The sequence below is a fragment of the Schistocerca nitens genome, chromosome 8 (genome assembly GCF_023898315.1).
Source record: "Schistocerca nitens isolate TAMUIC-IGC-003100 chromosome 8, iqSchNite1.1, whole genome shotgun sequence".
Lineage (NCBI taxonomy): Eukaryota > Metazoa > Arthropoda > Insecta > Orthoptera > Acrididae > Schistocerca > Schistocerca nitens.
This window is the reverse complement of record NC_064621.1, coordinates 216527010-216540604: the sequence shown is the minus strand read 5'-3', so window position 1 is coordinate 216540604 and position 13595 is coordinate 216527010. Positions and strand designations below refer to the sequence as shown.

The following is a 13595-nucleotide window of genomic DNA, read 5'->3' as shown; positions in this document are numbered from 1 at the left end:
AGTGATTCCTCTAAGAAATTTTGAGGCAGTATTATTGCTACACAATGGCAACAGATATAAGTGAGTGCCAGATGGATAGGTATACAAAGGAGAGGTATAAAAATGTGTCATTACTTCTTGAAAATATATACTGTCGGAGTAAAACTGGCACATCTGTAGTGACTTGAAAGTAATTGATATTCTCATGTGAATGCATATAGGATGCACCAAATACTGCTGTTCCATCGCAAGTAGATAGAATGCACCACCTCATAATAAAGAAAAATGACACTGTATGGTTCTAGAGACCTTTTCAAGTCTCAAACATTTATGATGTATGTATGCAGTCTGAAGTTCTGAATAAAAATTTGTACCAAGGCTTGGATTCAAACCCAGGTCTCTGACTACAAACCTGTTAAATATGAGTGGACTGAAATATGAATGGGAATTTGGATTGAAGAGGGAGGCATGCTAGGGTAGTTCGTGCAATTTTGGAAAGCTACTGTGCCAGGGTGGCATAGTGCTTATCGCATCTGCCTAGTGAGCAGGACACCCAGATTCAAATCCCAGCCCTGGTACAAATTTTCATTTGGCACTTCAGTCTGCATATATACAGGGTGGTCCATTGATAGTGACCAGGCCAAATATCTCATGAAATAAGCATCAAATGTAAAAACTACAAAGAACGAAACTCGTCTAGCTTGAAGGGGGAAACCAGATGGCGCTATGGCTGGCCCGCTAGATGGCGCTGCCATAGGTCAAACAGATATCAACTGCATTTTTAAAAATAGGAACCCCCATTTTTTATTACGTATTCGTGTAGTACGTAAAGAAATATGAATGTTTTAGTGGGACCACTTTTTTCGCTTTGTGATAGATGGCGCTGTAATAGTCACAAACGTTTAAGTACGTGGTATCACGTAACATTCCGCCAGTGCAGACGGTATTTGCTTCGTGATATGTTACCCGTGTTAAAATGGACCGTTTACCAATTGCAGAAAAAGTTGATATTGTGTTGATCTATGGCTATTGTGATCAAAATGCCCAATGGGCTTGTGCTATGTGTGCTGCTCGGTATTCTGGACGAAATCATCCAAGTGTCCAGACCGTTTGCCGGATAGTTACATTATTTAAGGTAACAGGAAGTGTTCAGCCTCATGTGAAACGTCAACCATGACGTGCAACAAATGATGATGCCCAAGTAGGTGTTTTAGCTGCTGTCACGGCTAATCCCCACATCAGTAGCAGAAAAATTGTGCGAGTATCGGGAATCTCAAAAACATCGGTGTTGAGAATGTTACATATTTCTATGCACTAGGAATTGCATGGTGACGACTTTGAACGTTGTGTACAGTTCTGCCACTGGGCACAAGAGAAATTACAGGGCAATGACAGATTTTTTGCACGCGTTCTATTTAGTGACGAAGCATCATTCACCGACAGCGGTAACGTAAACCAGCATAATATGCACTATTGGGCAACGGAAAAACCACGATGGCTGCGACAAGTTGTACATCAGCAACCTTGGTGGGTTGATGTATGGAGCGGCATTATGGGAGGAAGGATAATTGACCCCCATTTTATCAATGGCAATCTAAATGGTGCAATGTGTGCTGATTTTCTATGTAATGTTCTATCGATGTTACTACAAGATGTTTCACTGAATGACAGAATGGCGATGTACTTCCAACATGATGGATGTCCTGCACATAGTTTGCGTGTGGTTGAAACGGTATTGAATAACATATTTCATGACAGGTGGATTGGTCATCGAAGCACCATACCATGGCCCACACATTCACCGTATCTGATGTCCCCGGATTTCTTTCTGTGGGGAAAGTTGAAGGATATTTGCTATCGTGATCCACAGACAACGCCTGACAACATGCGTCAGTGCATTGTCGATGCATCTGTGAACATTACGGAAGGCGAACTATTCGCTGTTGAGGGGAATGTCGTTACATGTATTGCCAAATGCATTGAGGTTGACGGACATCATTTTGAGCATTTATTACATTAATGTGGTATTTACAGGTAATCACGCTGTAACAGCATGCGTTCTCATAAATTATAGGTTCTCAAAGGTACATGTATCACACTGGAAAAACCAAAATAAAATGTTCAAATTTACCTACATTCTGTATTTTAATTTAAAAATCCTACCTGTTACCAACTGTTCGTCTAAAATTGTGAGTCGTATCTTTGTTACTATTACAGTGCCATCTATCACAAAGCCAAAAAAGTGGTCCAACTAAAACATTCGTATTTCTTTATGTACTACGCAAATATGTAATAAAAAATGGGGGTTCCTATTTAAAAAACCGCAGTTGATATCCATGTGACCTATGGCAGCGCCATCTGGTTTCTCCCTTCAAGCTAGACAAGCTTCGTTCTTTGTAGTTTTTTCGTTTGACGCTTATTTCGTGAGATATTTGTCCCGGTCACAATCAATGGACCACCCTATATACATAACATAAAAAAGAAATCACTGATCAGAGATAGAAAGCAGACAGGAAATAAATACTTCCTTAATGCGCTGTCAGTTGATGATGTCAAAGGTGTCATGCTATCATTTCTTTAAAGCTGTGCCTCACAAATAATTTCCTAAGGGACTCTAAACAGAGACTCAGATGTTGTGAAGCAAGTCTTTTTTCAGCCACTAGTAATTAATGCAGAAATGCCACCTGTTATCATTCTCCTTCTTGAGGACTACATAGAAAGACCAATGACTTTCTAACAGGTAAATTATGTTGTCTTGTAGCAATCATCTCCAGTTCTTAGTGAATTAGCCATCATTCAGATGGCGAACCCACTAGGAGCACTGACTGATAGGCATTGTGATATTGTGTGTTCACTTTGAGTCTGTCTTGTCACCACACCAGACAAAAATTGTCACAAAATGCCCAACATTCACCATTGATGTTTCACAGTCAAGCCAGGACCTGTTGAATGTGAATAGAAGATTCATCCAGTGTTCAGTTTGTAATGGTAGCGAAGTTTGATTCTCCACCAGTGTCACTCTTAGTTGACATTCCTAGACTGTTCAACCATCCTTATGCACTTAACCTTAGAGATGAGTTCCAGCTGCTCATTACAATTGGTGACCCAGCATCCTCCTTGTGCACATTTCTTGATTTTAATGGTCACTGTCATACAGATTTCTTTTGTGAGGCTGAGGTCTTTTTTTGTACTTGACTAGAGCTTCACAGTCTGAGAATCCAGACTATTAACTAGATTTCATCCTGATGATAATGGCAAAATAAGTGTGTGTTCAATTCAATTTATAACATTATCCAGAGCAGTGGTTGTTGTATGAACTTGTATGAGTCTCTTCTTCAATCTGGAACTCCAGTCCTCCACCTTCGATGAAAGCCTGTAATTCCTGGGTCAATTCCCACTCAGCGATAACCGTATATTTGTATTCTGGTAAAACAACAAATTTGAAGGGCTGTGTTCTCCCATTAACACCTATTCTTACAATACAGGTTGCTGTTAGTTGGGCTTATTTTTGACTTGCAACCTTCAACACAGTGATTTTTGAATCTAGAACATACCTTCTTCATCTGTGAATGATGTGCATCTGATATCATAGAAGTTGATGATCTGGAATTGACTAATGGCTGGATAGGTTGGTCGATCGTGATGATGGCGATAATGACGATGATGGGATTTCTCAACATCTTGGAAACTGTTGTCTGTTGAGGATTGTCATCTCGTGCAGGCTCACCTCCAAAAATGGCTACCTTGTTTAGTTTTTTATATTAGTGGCTAGAACATCTGTATGACAACAGGGAATGATTGATTACGTTGGAGAATGAGCTCAATGTGCTAAGCTTCGCCTTGTAGTCTTCTGCATTTGCCTAGCATTGTCCTGTTCTTTGACATCTTGCAGCATAATATGTGTTAAACTCTCTTCTTCTTTCGGTACAGCAGTGCACAAAATCCTTTGGTATTCACCAGGGAAAGATATCAATGTGTCGCTCTTAGTTCTCCATAGGTCAATTTTTTGGCACTGCTATTAAATTGACGAAGGACCCGGTTCTAACTGTATTCTTGATAATGCAGGATGTTGTTTCACGAGTGTGACATAAATATGTGGAATCAGATTACATTCCTCCATATTGATCTGGTTTGTAGAGTGTAGTGCAAATAATTGACAAACCTCTTCTTGTTTAGTGATGCCACTACCTCCTGAATTGGCTATACTTTAAATGCTGCTTCTTCTAGCCATCTGAATTTAACATTAACAGATGTCAGAAACCCTCTTATTATCTCTTCTGTATCTATTTGTCATATTAATGATGCAGAGTCCTGATGCACTTCCTTGACTGCTGTTTATATGGAAGCAGCATCCCCTGAAGAAAGGACATAGTACAGCCAGCCAGAGTGAATTTGTGAATTTTCACTTTGCAGCAGGGTGTTCTCTCACCAGAAACTTCCTTGCAAATTAAATATGTATGATGAACTGGAACCCAGGCAAATGCCTTACCAACTGAGCTATCCAGGCATGACTGACCTTCTCCCTTCACAGCTTTACAATACTCTAGGCTGTAGCTAAGCCATTTCTTCACAATATTCATTCTTTTAGTAGTGCAGTCTCAAGAGGTATCCAGGAAAACTTCTGTGAAGTGTGGGAAGTAAGATAGCAGTACTGGCAGAAGAAAAAATAAGGGCAGATTTAGAATTGTTCTCGATAGCTCAGTTGGCAGAGGATTTGCCCCCCCCCCCCCCCCCCCCCCAAGAAGCAAAGAGTGCAGGTTGGAGTCCCAGTCCAGCCCATAGTTTTAATCTGCCAGGAAGTTTCATACTCAAAGTATTTTTAAAATGATTTGGGAGCACTCACAAAAGCAACTGGTCACCTGTTATGAATATTAAATAGGGAATCACTTTCGTACTCTTCTGCAAAATATTATTTAATTGATCATGAACTGGCTTTTGTGTTCTTAGGCCACCATTAGGTGACAACTGAATGTCGCAACTGTAGAAATTTTGGACAACTGTACAGATATTTCTGATATAGCTACAGTGTTTACATAGAAAAGTATTAGTTTTTTACATGCAGAAGTTGTTAGATTTAATAAAACACGGAAAACATTAGGTTCAATAAAAGATGAGTACTGAAGTTGAATTTATTATTGTAGTCTAATTTGCATAACTGATACTTAAGTTTACAGAGGCAGAAAAAGAAATTTGTTTGATCATTTAGAACTAAGCTGGCATTCTGTGTCATATGTTTGTTTATTTCAAATATTTCCAGATGTTTCTTATGCAATTGTTAGGTTACCACCACTAAATTCAACTTTATTTCCAATATGTTGCTAAATTTAATGATCTCTGGGAATAAAAAAGTACTAATCTCCTTCGCAAACACCATATCTCATTATTTTATGTACCTTCTATCTCTGGATCAGTAATATCTGTGTAGTCAGGCATAATTTTCTCTGTGGCTGCAACATCCAGTTGTCAACTGACAGTGGCCTAAAAAAATTGAGAGCTGGTTTGTGATCATATAAATAATATCTTGTGGAACATAAGGAAAGTATGTTGTATTTAATATGTTGCCATGTTCTGTCAAGAACTGGTATAAACATTAGTTGATATAATCTACTACATTGATATAGCCTGAAAACTGTATTGCTTACCATGTAAAGTTCTGATTCAGCATTTAAGGATAATTGCATCAGCTAAATTTATCTTTGAGAAGAATGAGCCTCCTGTTAACGTAGCCAATACCTTTCTGGATGCAGAGTATGACAACTATTAACATCAGATTCAGCATTGATAGATACTTTAAAATTGTTACAAATCTGTATTGTACCACACGGCTTTTTAATTACCAATGTGAGCATCACCCATTGATTCATGCAATTGATGTTGTAACACCTGATGATGCCTCTAAATGTCCAGACGATCAAGTTCTGCTTTCCATCATAGCAAACGCATGGAAGGACGTGCGCGTGGGGCACACAATACTCCTTAAAGCCTGTACTATGGTAAGTGAACGGGTTTCACCTTACGAGAAAGGATTTTCGTATAGATATCGACCGCGTGAACCTGAATGGTGGCAAATCAGACTTACACCCACTCTGTAATAACAATGATCCATCAAGTAAGTTCAAAATGCAATTACACGTCAGTATGGAACAAAAATAACACTGAAGATGCTACCAATTTGTTAATAATACGGTCGCCAGCCTAATTAGGCATTAACTGAGTTTCTTCCCTGTACAAGTTGGCAGATATTCGTGCAAAGCAACAAGTAGTAACACTGCATAATATAGTAGAATTTTAGAACCAGAAAATCTATTGAACTGATAGTTTCACGTTCTGTACTGATATGGAAAAACCATGAATACATAACACTACACTATAATGTATACTACAAAACTTCGTACTGTCTATTGATCTGGTTAAAATCGGGCATAGGTTACCCTAGAAATAACACTTTCGAGCCACACACAAAATGTCAATTTTGATAAAGATGAAACAGTGATAAATTTTGACTTATATATTGACTTTAACTTTTGCTGGTCAAACCAATGTGGAACACTTCAGAATTCAAATGAATAAAAAGGGGGTGGGGCGGACCCTGAAACTGTTATGATCACTATATTAAAAAAATTGAGTACTGAAATTGTTATGCGTTCAAGGTTTCCAGTATATGAGTTACTACTCTTTTTATCTTATTTACTTCTCATTTAAATACCTTTATATATGTCTCGAAATAATTAAACTTCCTTACTATATCAATATTAAAGTTATCTTTCAACTTCGTTAGACCTTCGTTATTCATTTACTGGTTCATTAACAAATCAGTTCTTTAAACACCATTCTAACATAGCTAGGTCTGCAAGTAATTATTATTAACTCAAAATTTAATTTTTCATTTCGGGACACTCGGATTGCACAACATTTGGAAAGGACCGTATCTAGGTTAGTTGTGAGGATAATTAATTGATAGGAAAGTTCTGGTAAAATTTAAGTTGTTATTGAATAGTTCACTCTCTGGTCCATACGAATACAGTACTAAAAGTTTCAACCTGCTTGTATCAATGCAGCGGGCGGCGAGATGGCAAGGCACAGAGCACACATACAACCACAGCTATGGCTCTTGACGTATCGGCACTTTAATTCTTATTAGCGTCGCAATACTTTTCCATTTAGGGCCTATGGAATTTTGCTGTGCTGTGCGGCCGTTGGAACGGCATACCCGAGGCTCAGTGAAACTATGTCTTCCAGGAGAGCCTCCTCGCTCCAGAAGGTGTTGCTCAGACCAATGCCAAACTCCAACTACTACTGAGCCCGTTGTGCCGTGCAGTGCCCGCGTGCGTTTTCCCGCGCTCGCCTGCCATCCACCTTTTACCGCTCCCTTACAGACAGGGTATTCACCCGAGGTTTTGCATTCTACATATCCTAACACATTGCCTACGTATGGACCAGACGCACAGTTACAATTTTAAACATGTTACAACAGTTTCAACATTTGTTACATTTCAATTCTATTACAATATTGCTTGACATTTGACATAAACATTAATTTTCACATTGAAACTCATTTACAGTTTTCTTAACACAATGGCATGAAACAAAAAAGAAATGAAAGCAGAACATCAATTACTCAAGTTTATCGAAAAATCAGAAGAAAAAAATTTACTTATTTGTACAATAGTACAGCATTGTTGTTGTTACACCACCTCAGTAAAAGCTAGGAGTTTTCAAGATTCAAGTGCTGCAAAGTTTTGGGTGCAGACCCAGTTATAATAAAATAAGTCAGATTATTTCTTACGTAAATTATTAAATTCGTCAATGAAATGCTATTAGATATGATAAGTTAATCCTGTATTTGAAAGTCAAAGCTAGTAAAGGTGTCTAGACCAAAAATCTTAGTTGCTGGTGGTGAAGATACTACAAAAAGCATTACTGATGTACATAAATGTTAATAGTTGACGTAAGCTGTTAACCTTATTAAAGCAGTAGGATGATTACTGTACATTACTAAATGAGGATTATTCACCTTCAAAGATGATGAGCTGATATGTCAGTACTTCAACATTAATTAGGGATACAGAGGATTTGGGAAGCTCTTAAAAAATCCACATTCATGGGTTGATCATTATTTTAGGTGGATTTGTTGTACTGACTGGTGGCACCTGTTCAGTGTGGTACTGTGCCCCGACAAAACCGTTGGGCTACTTGCCCACATTTGTTGCAAACAAGACACTTAGCAGTTTCCTGAGGAGAACTGCATCAACTACAACTAAAGAAAGATTTGGTGTAGAATTGCCTTACCTATGCTGTGCTTTACGAACTGTCACCACAATAAATGCTACCAATACTGCCGGAATTTGTACCTAAGTCTTGTTTGAGGGGAATTTATAATTGTATGTTGTCTAGCCAAGTTAATGTCCACATATGTGTGGTGGTACTGCCACGGAAACTACAAATGATGATGATGTCGAGAATGGACTTTTTCCCTGTCTAACTCAAAGTTGGGTGCATATTGTGCAGTTGACAAATCACTGTCAAAGGCATCTTGCGCTGCTGTTGCAAGTTCAAATGATTGATCTAAACCACGACCCTCGCATAAAGTATAATCAGCTTTTATAAGAGCAGTAGCCCTAACTCCTGCTTGGGAGATACCCACGAATGGGAAGATCATGTAAGATTGCTAATAGGAAGACATAGACTTGTTGGGAAAATGCATTGCATCTGTAAATGCAATCACGTACAAGAGTGGTGATATGAACTGTAAGTAGAGTTCCAGTGTTTGATGTACTTATCAAGTAAGTGTGTGAACAGAAATTGAATGAATTCGGAGATGTGCTGCTAGGAGCTGAACAGGTCAGAATAACATTAGTGTAACAGAAATGCTCAGCAAACAGAAGTGGGAATCCTTTGAAGAAAGTTTCCACAAAACTCTCTTGGGTAAACTTACCAAAACTGTATCCGAAGCAATTGCGCAATCATTGTGCTTACACCACATATATTTTGTGTTGGTATCATGAGAATGAGATAAGAGGGAGCAGGTACACGCAGAGACAAACAAGCATTCATTTTCCCTTCCTTAATACATGAATCGAGTGCAAAAGAAAACTGATAGTATTGATACAATGTACCCTCTATCATACACTGTACAGTGGCTTGTGGAATATACAGGGTGTTACAAAAAGGTACGGCCAAACTTTCAGGAAACATTCCTCACACACAAAGAAAGAAAATATTTTATGTGGACATGTGTCCAGAAACGCTTACTTTCCATGTTAGAGCTCATTTTATTACTTCTCTTCAAATCACATTAACCATGGAATGGAAACACACAGCAACAGAACGTACCAGCGTGACTTCAAACACTTTGTTACAGGAAATTTTCAAAATGTCCTCCGTTAGCGAGGATACATGCATCCACCCTCCGTCGCATGGAATCCCTGATGCGCTGATGCAGCCCTGGTGAGTGGCATATTGTATCACAGCCCTCACAATACGAGCACGAAGAGTCTCTACATTTGGTACCGGGCTTGCGTAGACAAGAGCTTTCAAATGCCCCCATAAATGAAAGTCAAGAGGGTTGAGGTCAGGAGAGCGTGGAGGCCAAGGAATTGGTCCGCTTCTACCAATCCATCGGCCACCGAATCTGTTGTTGAAAAGCATACGAACACTTCGACTGAAATGTGCAGGAGCTCCATCATGCATGAACCACATGTTGTGTCGTACTTGTAAGGGCACATGTTCTAGCAGCACAGGTAGAATATCCCGTATGAAATCATGATAATGTGCTCCATTGAGCGTAGGTGGAAGATCAAACTAAAATGAGCTCTAACATGGAAATTAAGCGTTTCCGGACACATGTCCACATAACATCTTTTCTTTATTTGTGTGTGAGGAATGTTTCCTGAAAGTTTGGCCGTACCTTTTTGTAACACCCTGTATATCTAGACACTCACTTATCCTTTCCCTGCTTTCCAAGCTCTGCAAACTCAGTTCTACTAGTTGCCTCGTTCAGTCTGGTTACAAAGTTTCTACAGAAAGCATTCGTTTATTTAATAGCACTTTCAACCAGTTGTCCTATGTCTCCCTTCATGCATCCAAGATACTACTCATGTTCTCCAGCCAGAGCACGATTTATGTCTTTACCACAGTGGATGCTGCATCCCTGTACACCAAAATGTGCATGCCCATGGCCTTGGTGCCACACAGTTCTGCCTTTCATACCCAAACCCACCACCTCTTTTAATTCTTTAGAGGCATCACATTCTGAACTACAGTTATATCTTTTACAAAGGGTAAATCTCAAACAAATCTGTGGACCTGTCATGGGTATCCACACGGCATCAAATTATGCTGACTTTGTTTATGAGCTAGCAAGAAGAATTGTTTTTATCTACTCAACACATAAAGCCTCCTGCTTGGTGCAAGATTCATCAAATGACATCATCAGATATGGACCTATGTCAAGAACAGTATCTTCACTTTGCTATAGAATCACAACTTCTACTCTCAAATCCACGATGAGCCGGCCTCATCAAGTCAAAGAACTGCCTTCCTAGATGTTGATTTCCACCTCTCACATGGCACAATAAATGTTCATATCAAATGCACCAACCACCACAGTACCTCCATGTTGACAGATGTCACTCATTTCATGTCAAAAAGTCCCTCCCCTTTCTGTGTTGGAATTATGCCCCTTCCCCCTTTCCTTCCTTTTTTAAATGCAAACAGAATATCTGGAGATAGCAACAGAAGTGAGCAGAAATGAAAATAAGATAACTTAGCCTTGCACATTAATAGGAGCATACAAAGGGTTCACTTCTGAATTGCACAACTGTTGCTGCCACAGCCACATTCAGATAATGCAGAACTGATAACATTATCCCATTCTGTGCCTAACTGCGAATCACTTTGTTATTAACTAAGGTGCACTTTCCCAAATTCCAAACATAATTTTTTTTCTCTCTCTCTCTCTCTCTCTGTACTATAATGCCTATTGTTTTTGTTCACAGGAACGCAGATTAAAAGCTTTGGAAGAAATGGCAAGAATACTAAAACCAGGTGGGCGAGCATTGGTGTATGTCTGGGCAAAAAATCAAGAATGTGGAAGAGTAAAATCAAATTATCTGAAATTTACTAGTAAAAAGAAAAATAAATGTAAGAGCAGTGACTCAAGTATCATAGTGAGTGGTGCCAGTGATACAGAACGTGAATTAGTAGGTGTTGGAGATCATCATAGAAGTCCTGATTTTGACCCTTGTGATTGCAAAGGTCATTCCAAAAGTGAATCAAGTTGTTATAATCCTGTAGCTGATAGAGATTTTAACAAACTTTCACAAGATGGCTGCACCTCTGAGCTTTCTGTTAATAACACTGAAAACGGCTCAAGCAAAATTCTGAACTTGTCAGAAACTTCAAAAACTACAGAAACATGTCAGTTGCCAGAATTACCAGTTCACGTGAATCGAACTCAGTTCAAACACTCAGATGTTTTTGTGCCGTGGAAGCTAAAGCAATCTCAGAGTAGTGAAGCACAAACTGTACCAGTGTTGTATAGGTACTATCATGTATTTGAGGAAGGGGAACTAGAAAAAATGTGTGCATGTGTGGAGGGAATTCGTGTTATCCGTAACTATTATGATCAAGGAAACTGGTGCATAATATTTGAAAAGATGTGACACTCTATAGCAGATCACACTGTTGTAATTTTACAACTGAAGGGTTTATTGTTAGATCATAAGGAAACTGCTGGGTCCACTTTCATGTGAAGGCTCTGTTGTTTTTCATGAAGTTGTATTGATATATGAATGCAAAAATTGATTAACTATAAAACACATTTTGATATCATTTTCCAGTGCTTGTGGTTTGCTGTGTACCATTATCAAGTAACATCTCTTGCTGTCTCATGCCATTTTTTTCCAGTTGGAGCAGTCACTCATCACCTGCAAATTACTTGACGAGTTGAAAAGTAGGTATTGAGAAATAAAAATTGGAGCCAAACAGACAGTGTTTCTTTTTCTCATTATCATATTCCACCAGTCATATTCGTTCATTGCATTCAGCAAATCCCGTCATCAAGGAGATGCAGAATGAGCTAAGTTACATATTAAAAAGGAATACAGGCAGAAGCTACTATGATTCTATATAGTATACAAACACTCAATGATCACTATAATGGTAAGCTATCAACATTGTTAATAATGAGAATAACTTCTTGACTGTGAGTAAGAGCAAGACAGTGGCAATGAAGATGAGTAGGACACACACACACACACACACACACACACACACACACCTTGTATCGCAATACTGGAAAGAGAGAAAGCTGAATGTGTGAAAAGTTTCAATTACATGTTTAGTCTCATATCAAATGGTGAAAGTGCCAAACTAGAAGTTTTAAACAGAGTAACAAAAGAATCCAGATTCTTCCAGCAAGTATGAAACCTAATCTGGAACAAGGGAATCCTTCTTAGAGCTAAACAGACTGCATATAAAGCCTATCTCCTGCCAATCATGACATATAATCTTGTCATAAATAAGAGAGAAGAGAGTCAAATACGAGCATGTGAAATGAAGTTCAGCTCTACAAAAAAAAACGTAAGATACAGAATCAGGGCTGAATATGTAAGGAGACCTTGACCGGAGGAAGTAGAGTGCTGTGAGAGTGAAGTGGTTAGGTCATGTGAAGCAGGTGCACCCAACTTGAACTCCGCATCAGTATTTGGAGATGGAGGCACCAGGAAAGAGACCAACGGGGAAGCCTAGGAAGAGGTGGGCAGACTAGGTTAATGAAGAGCTCAGGAGAGGAGTAGTGTGGTATGCTGGGGAGAGACAAAAGCTATACCAGGATAAAAATCATTCGAGGTATATCATTCACAAAATTCCTACCCGGCTCGCTGGAAGGAAATTCTGATTTTATTATTATTGTTATTATTATTATTATTATTATTATTATTAGTAGTAGTAGTAGTAGCAGCAGTAGTAGTAGTAGTAGTAGTATGACAACTTTTTGATATATGTGTATGTAGTTAACACTAAGTAAACACTTTAGGATTCAAGGATATCACCAGATAGTAAAAGCCATCATGCACACAAAAAAAAAGCAGGTGAACGAGGTTAAGGAATAGATTTGGTTGGGGTGGATGCCCATGGTTTTCTTAACTGCTGAGGTATATACATTGTGCAAAAACTTTCCTTATCATATTTATACTTTACGCTAAGATTTCATGTAACTTTACAAGGATAAATAATTGAATTAATGTTATTAGGTGTGCTAATAAAGTGCAGTAATCTATCACACACAGAATATTTTAGAAAAAAAGCTAACATCTACAGAACATGTTGGGTCAAGAAAGAAATCTGCATTGAAATAAAACTATAAAATGTGTTTATTTTAAATCCAAATGAACATCAGCAGTTGCACTGAATGCTAGCAGGATCATTGAAACAGTACAAATAAAACAGAAAATTAAGAACTCTCACAGAATCCTTGATAATTTAAGTTCACATCTGAAAGAGTTTACTGTAACTATGGCAGTTATTTATTTATCAGCTCTTTTTCTGCGTAATAGTACTGAGTGCTATGGATATTGAACAGTACAAATAAATTGAAACTGTAAAAAACTTTTGCT

At 38.5% G+C, this 13595-nt stretch overlaps 1 protein-coding gene across 2 annotated transcripts in view; it reads left to right on the top strand.

The window, feature by feature from the left end:
- Positions 1-11989, top strand: part of LOC126198527 (alkylated DNA repair protein alkB homolog 8) — a 37457-nt gene extending 25468 nt beyond the window's left edge. The window contains exon 9 of one of the 2 annotated variants that reach the window (XM_049934921.1): positions 10977-11989. In XM_049934921.1, the coding sequence (XP_049790878.1) occupies positions 10977-11642 (666 nt within the window). In that variant the 3' untranslated portion in view covers positions 11643-11989. The remainder of the gene's footprint in view (positions 1-10976) is intronic. The other variant, XM_049934922.1, reaches the window with a different exon arrangement.
- Positions 11990-13595: the final 1606 nt, after the last annotated feature.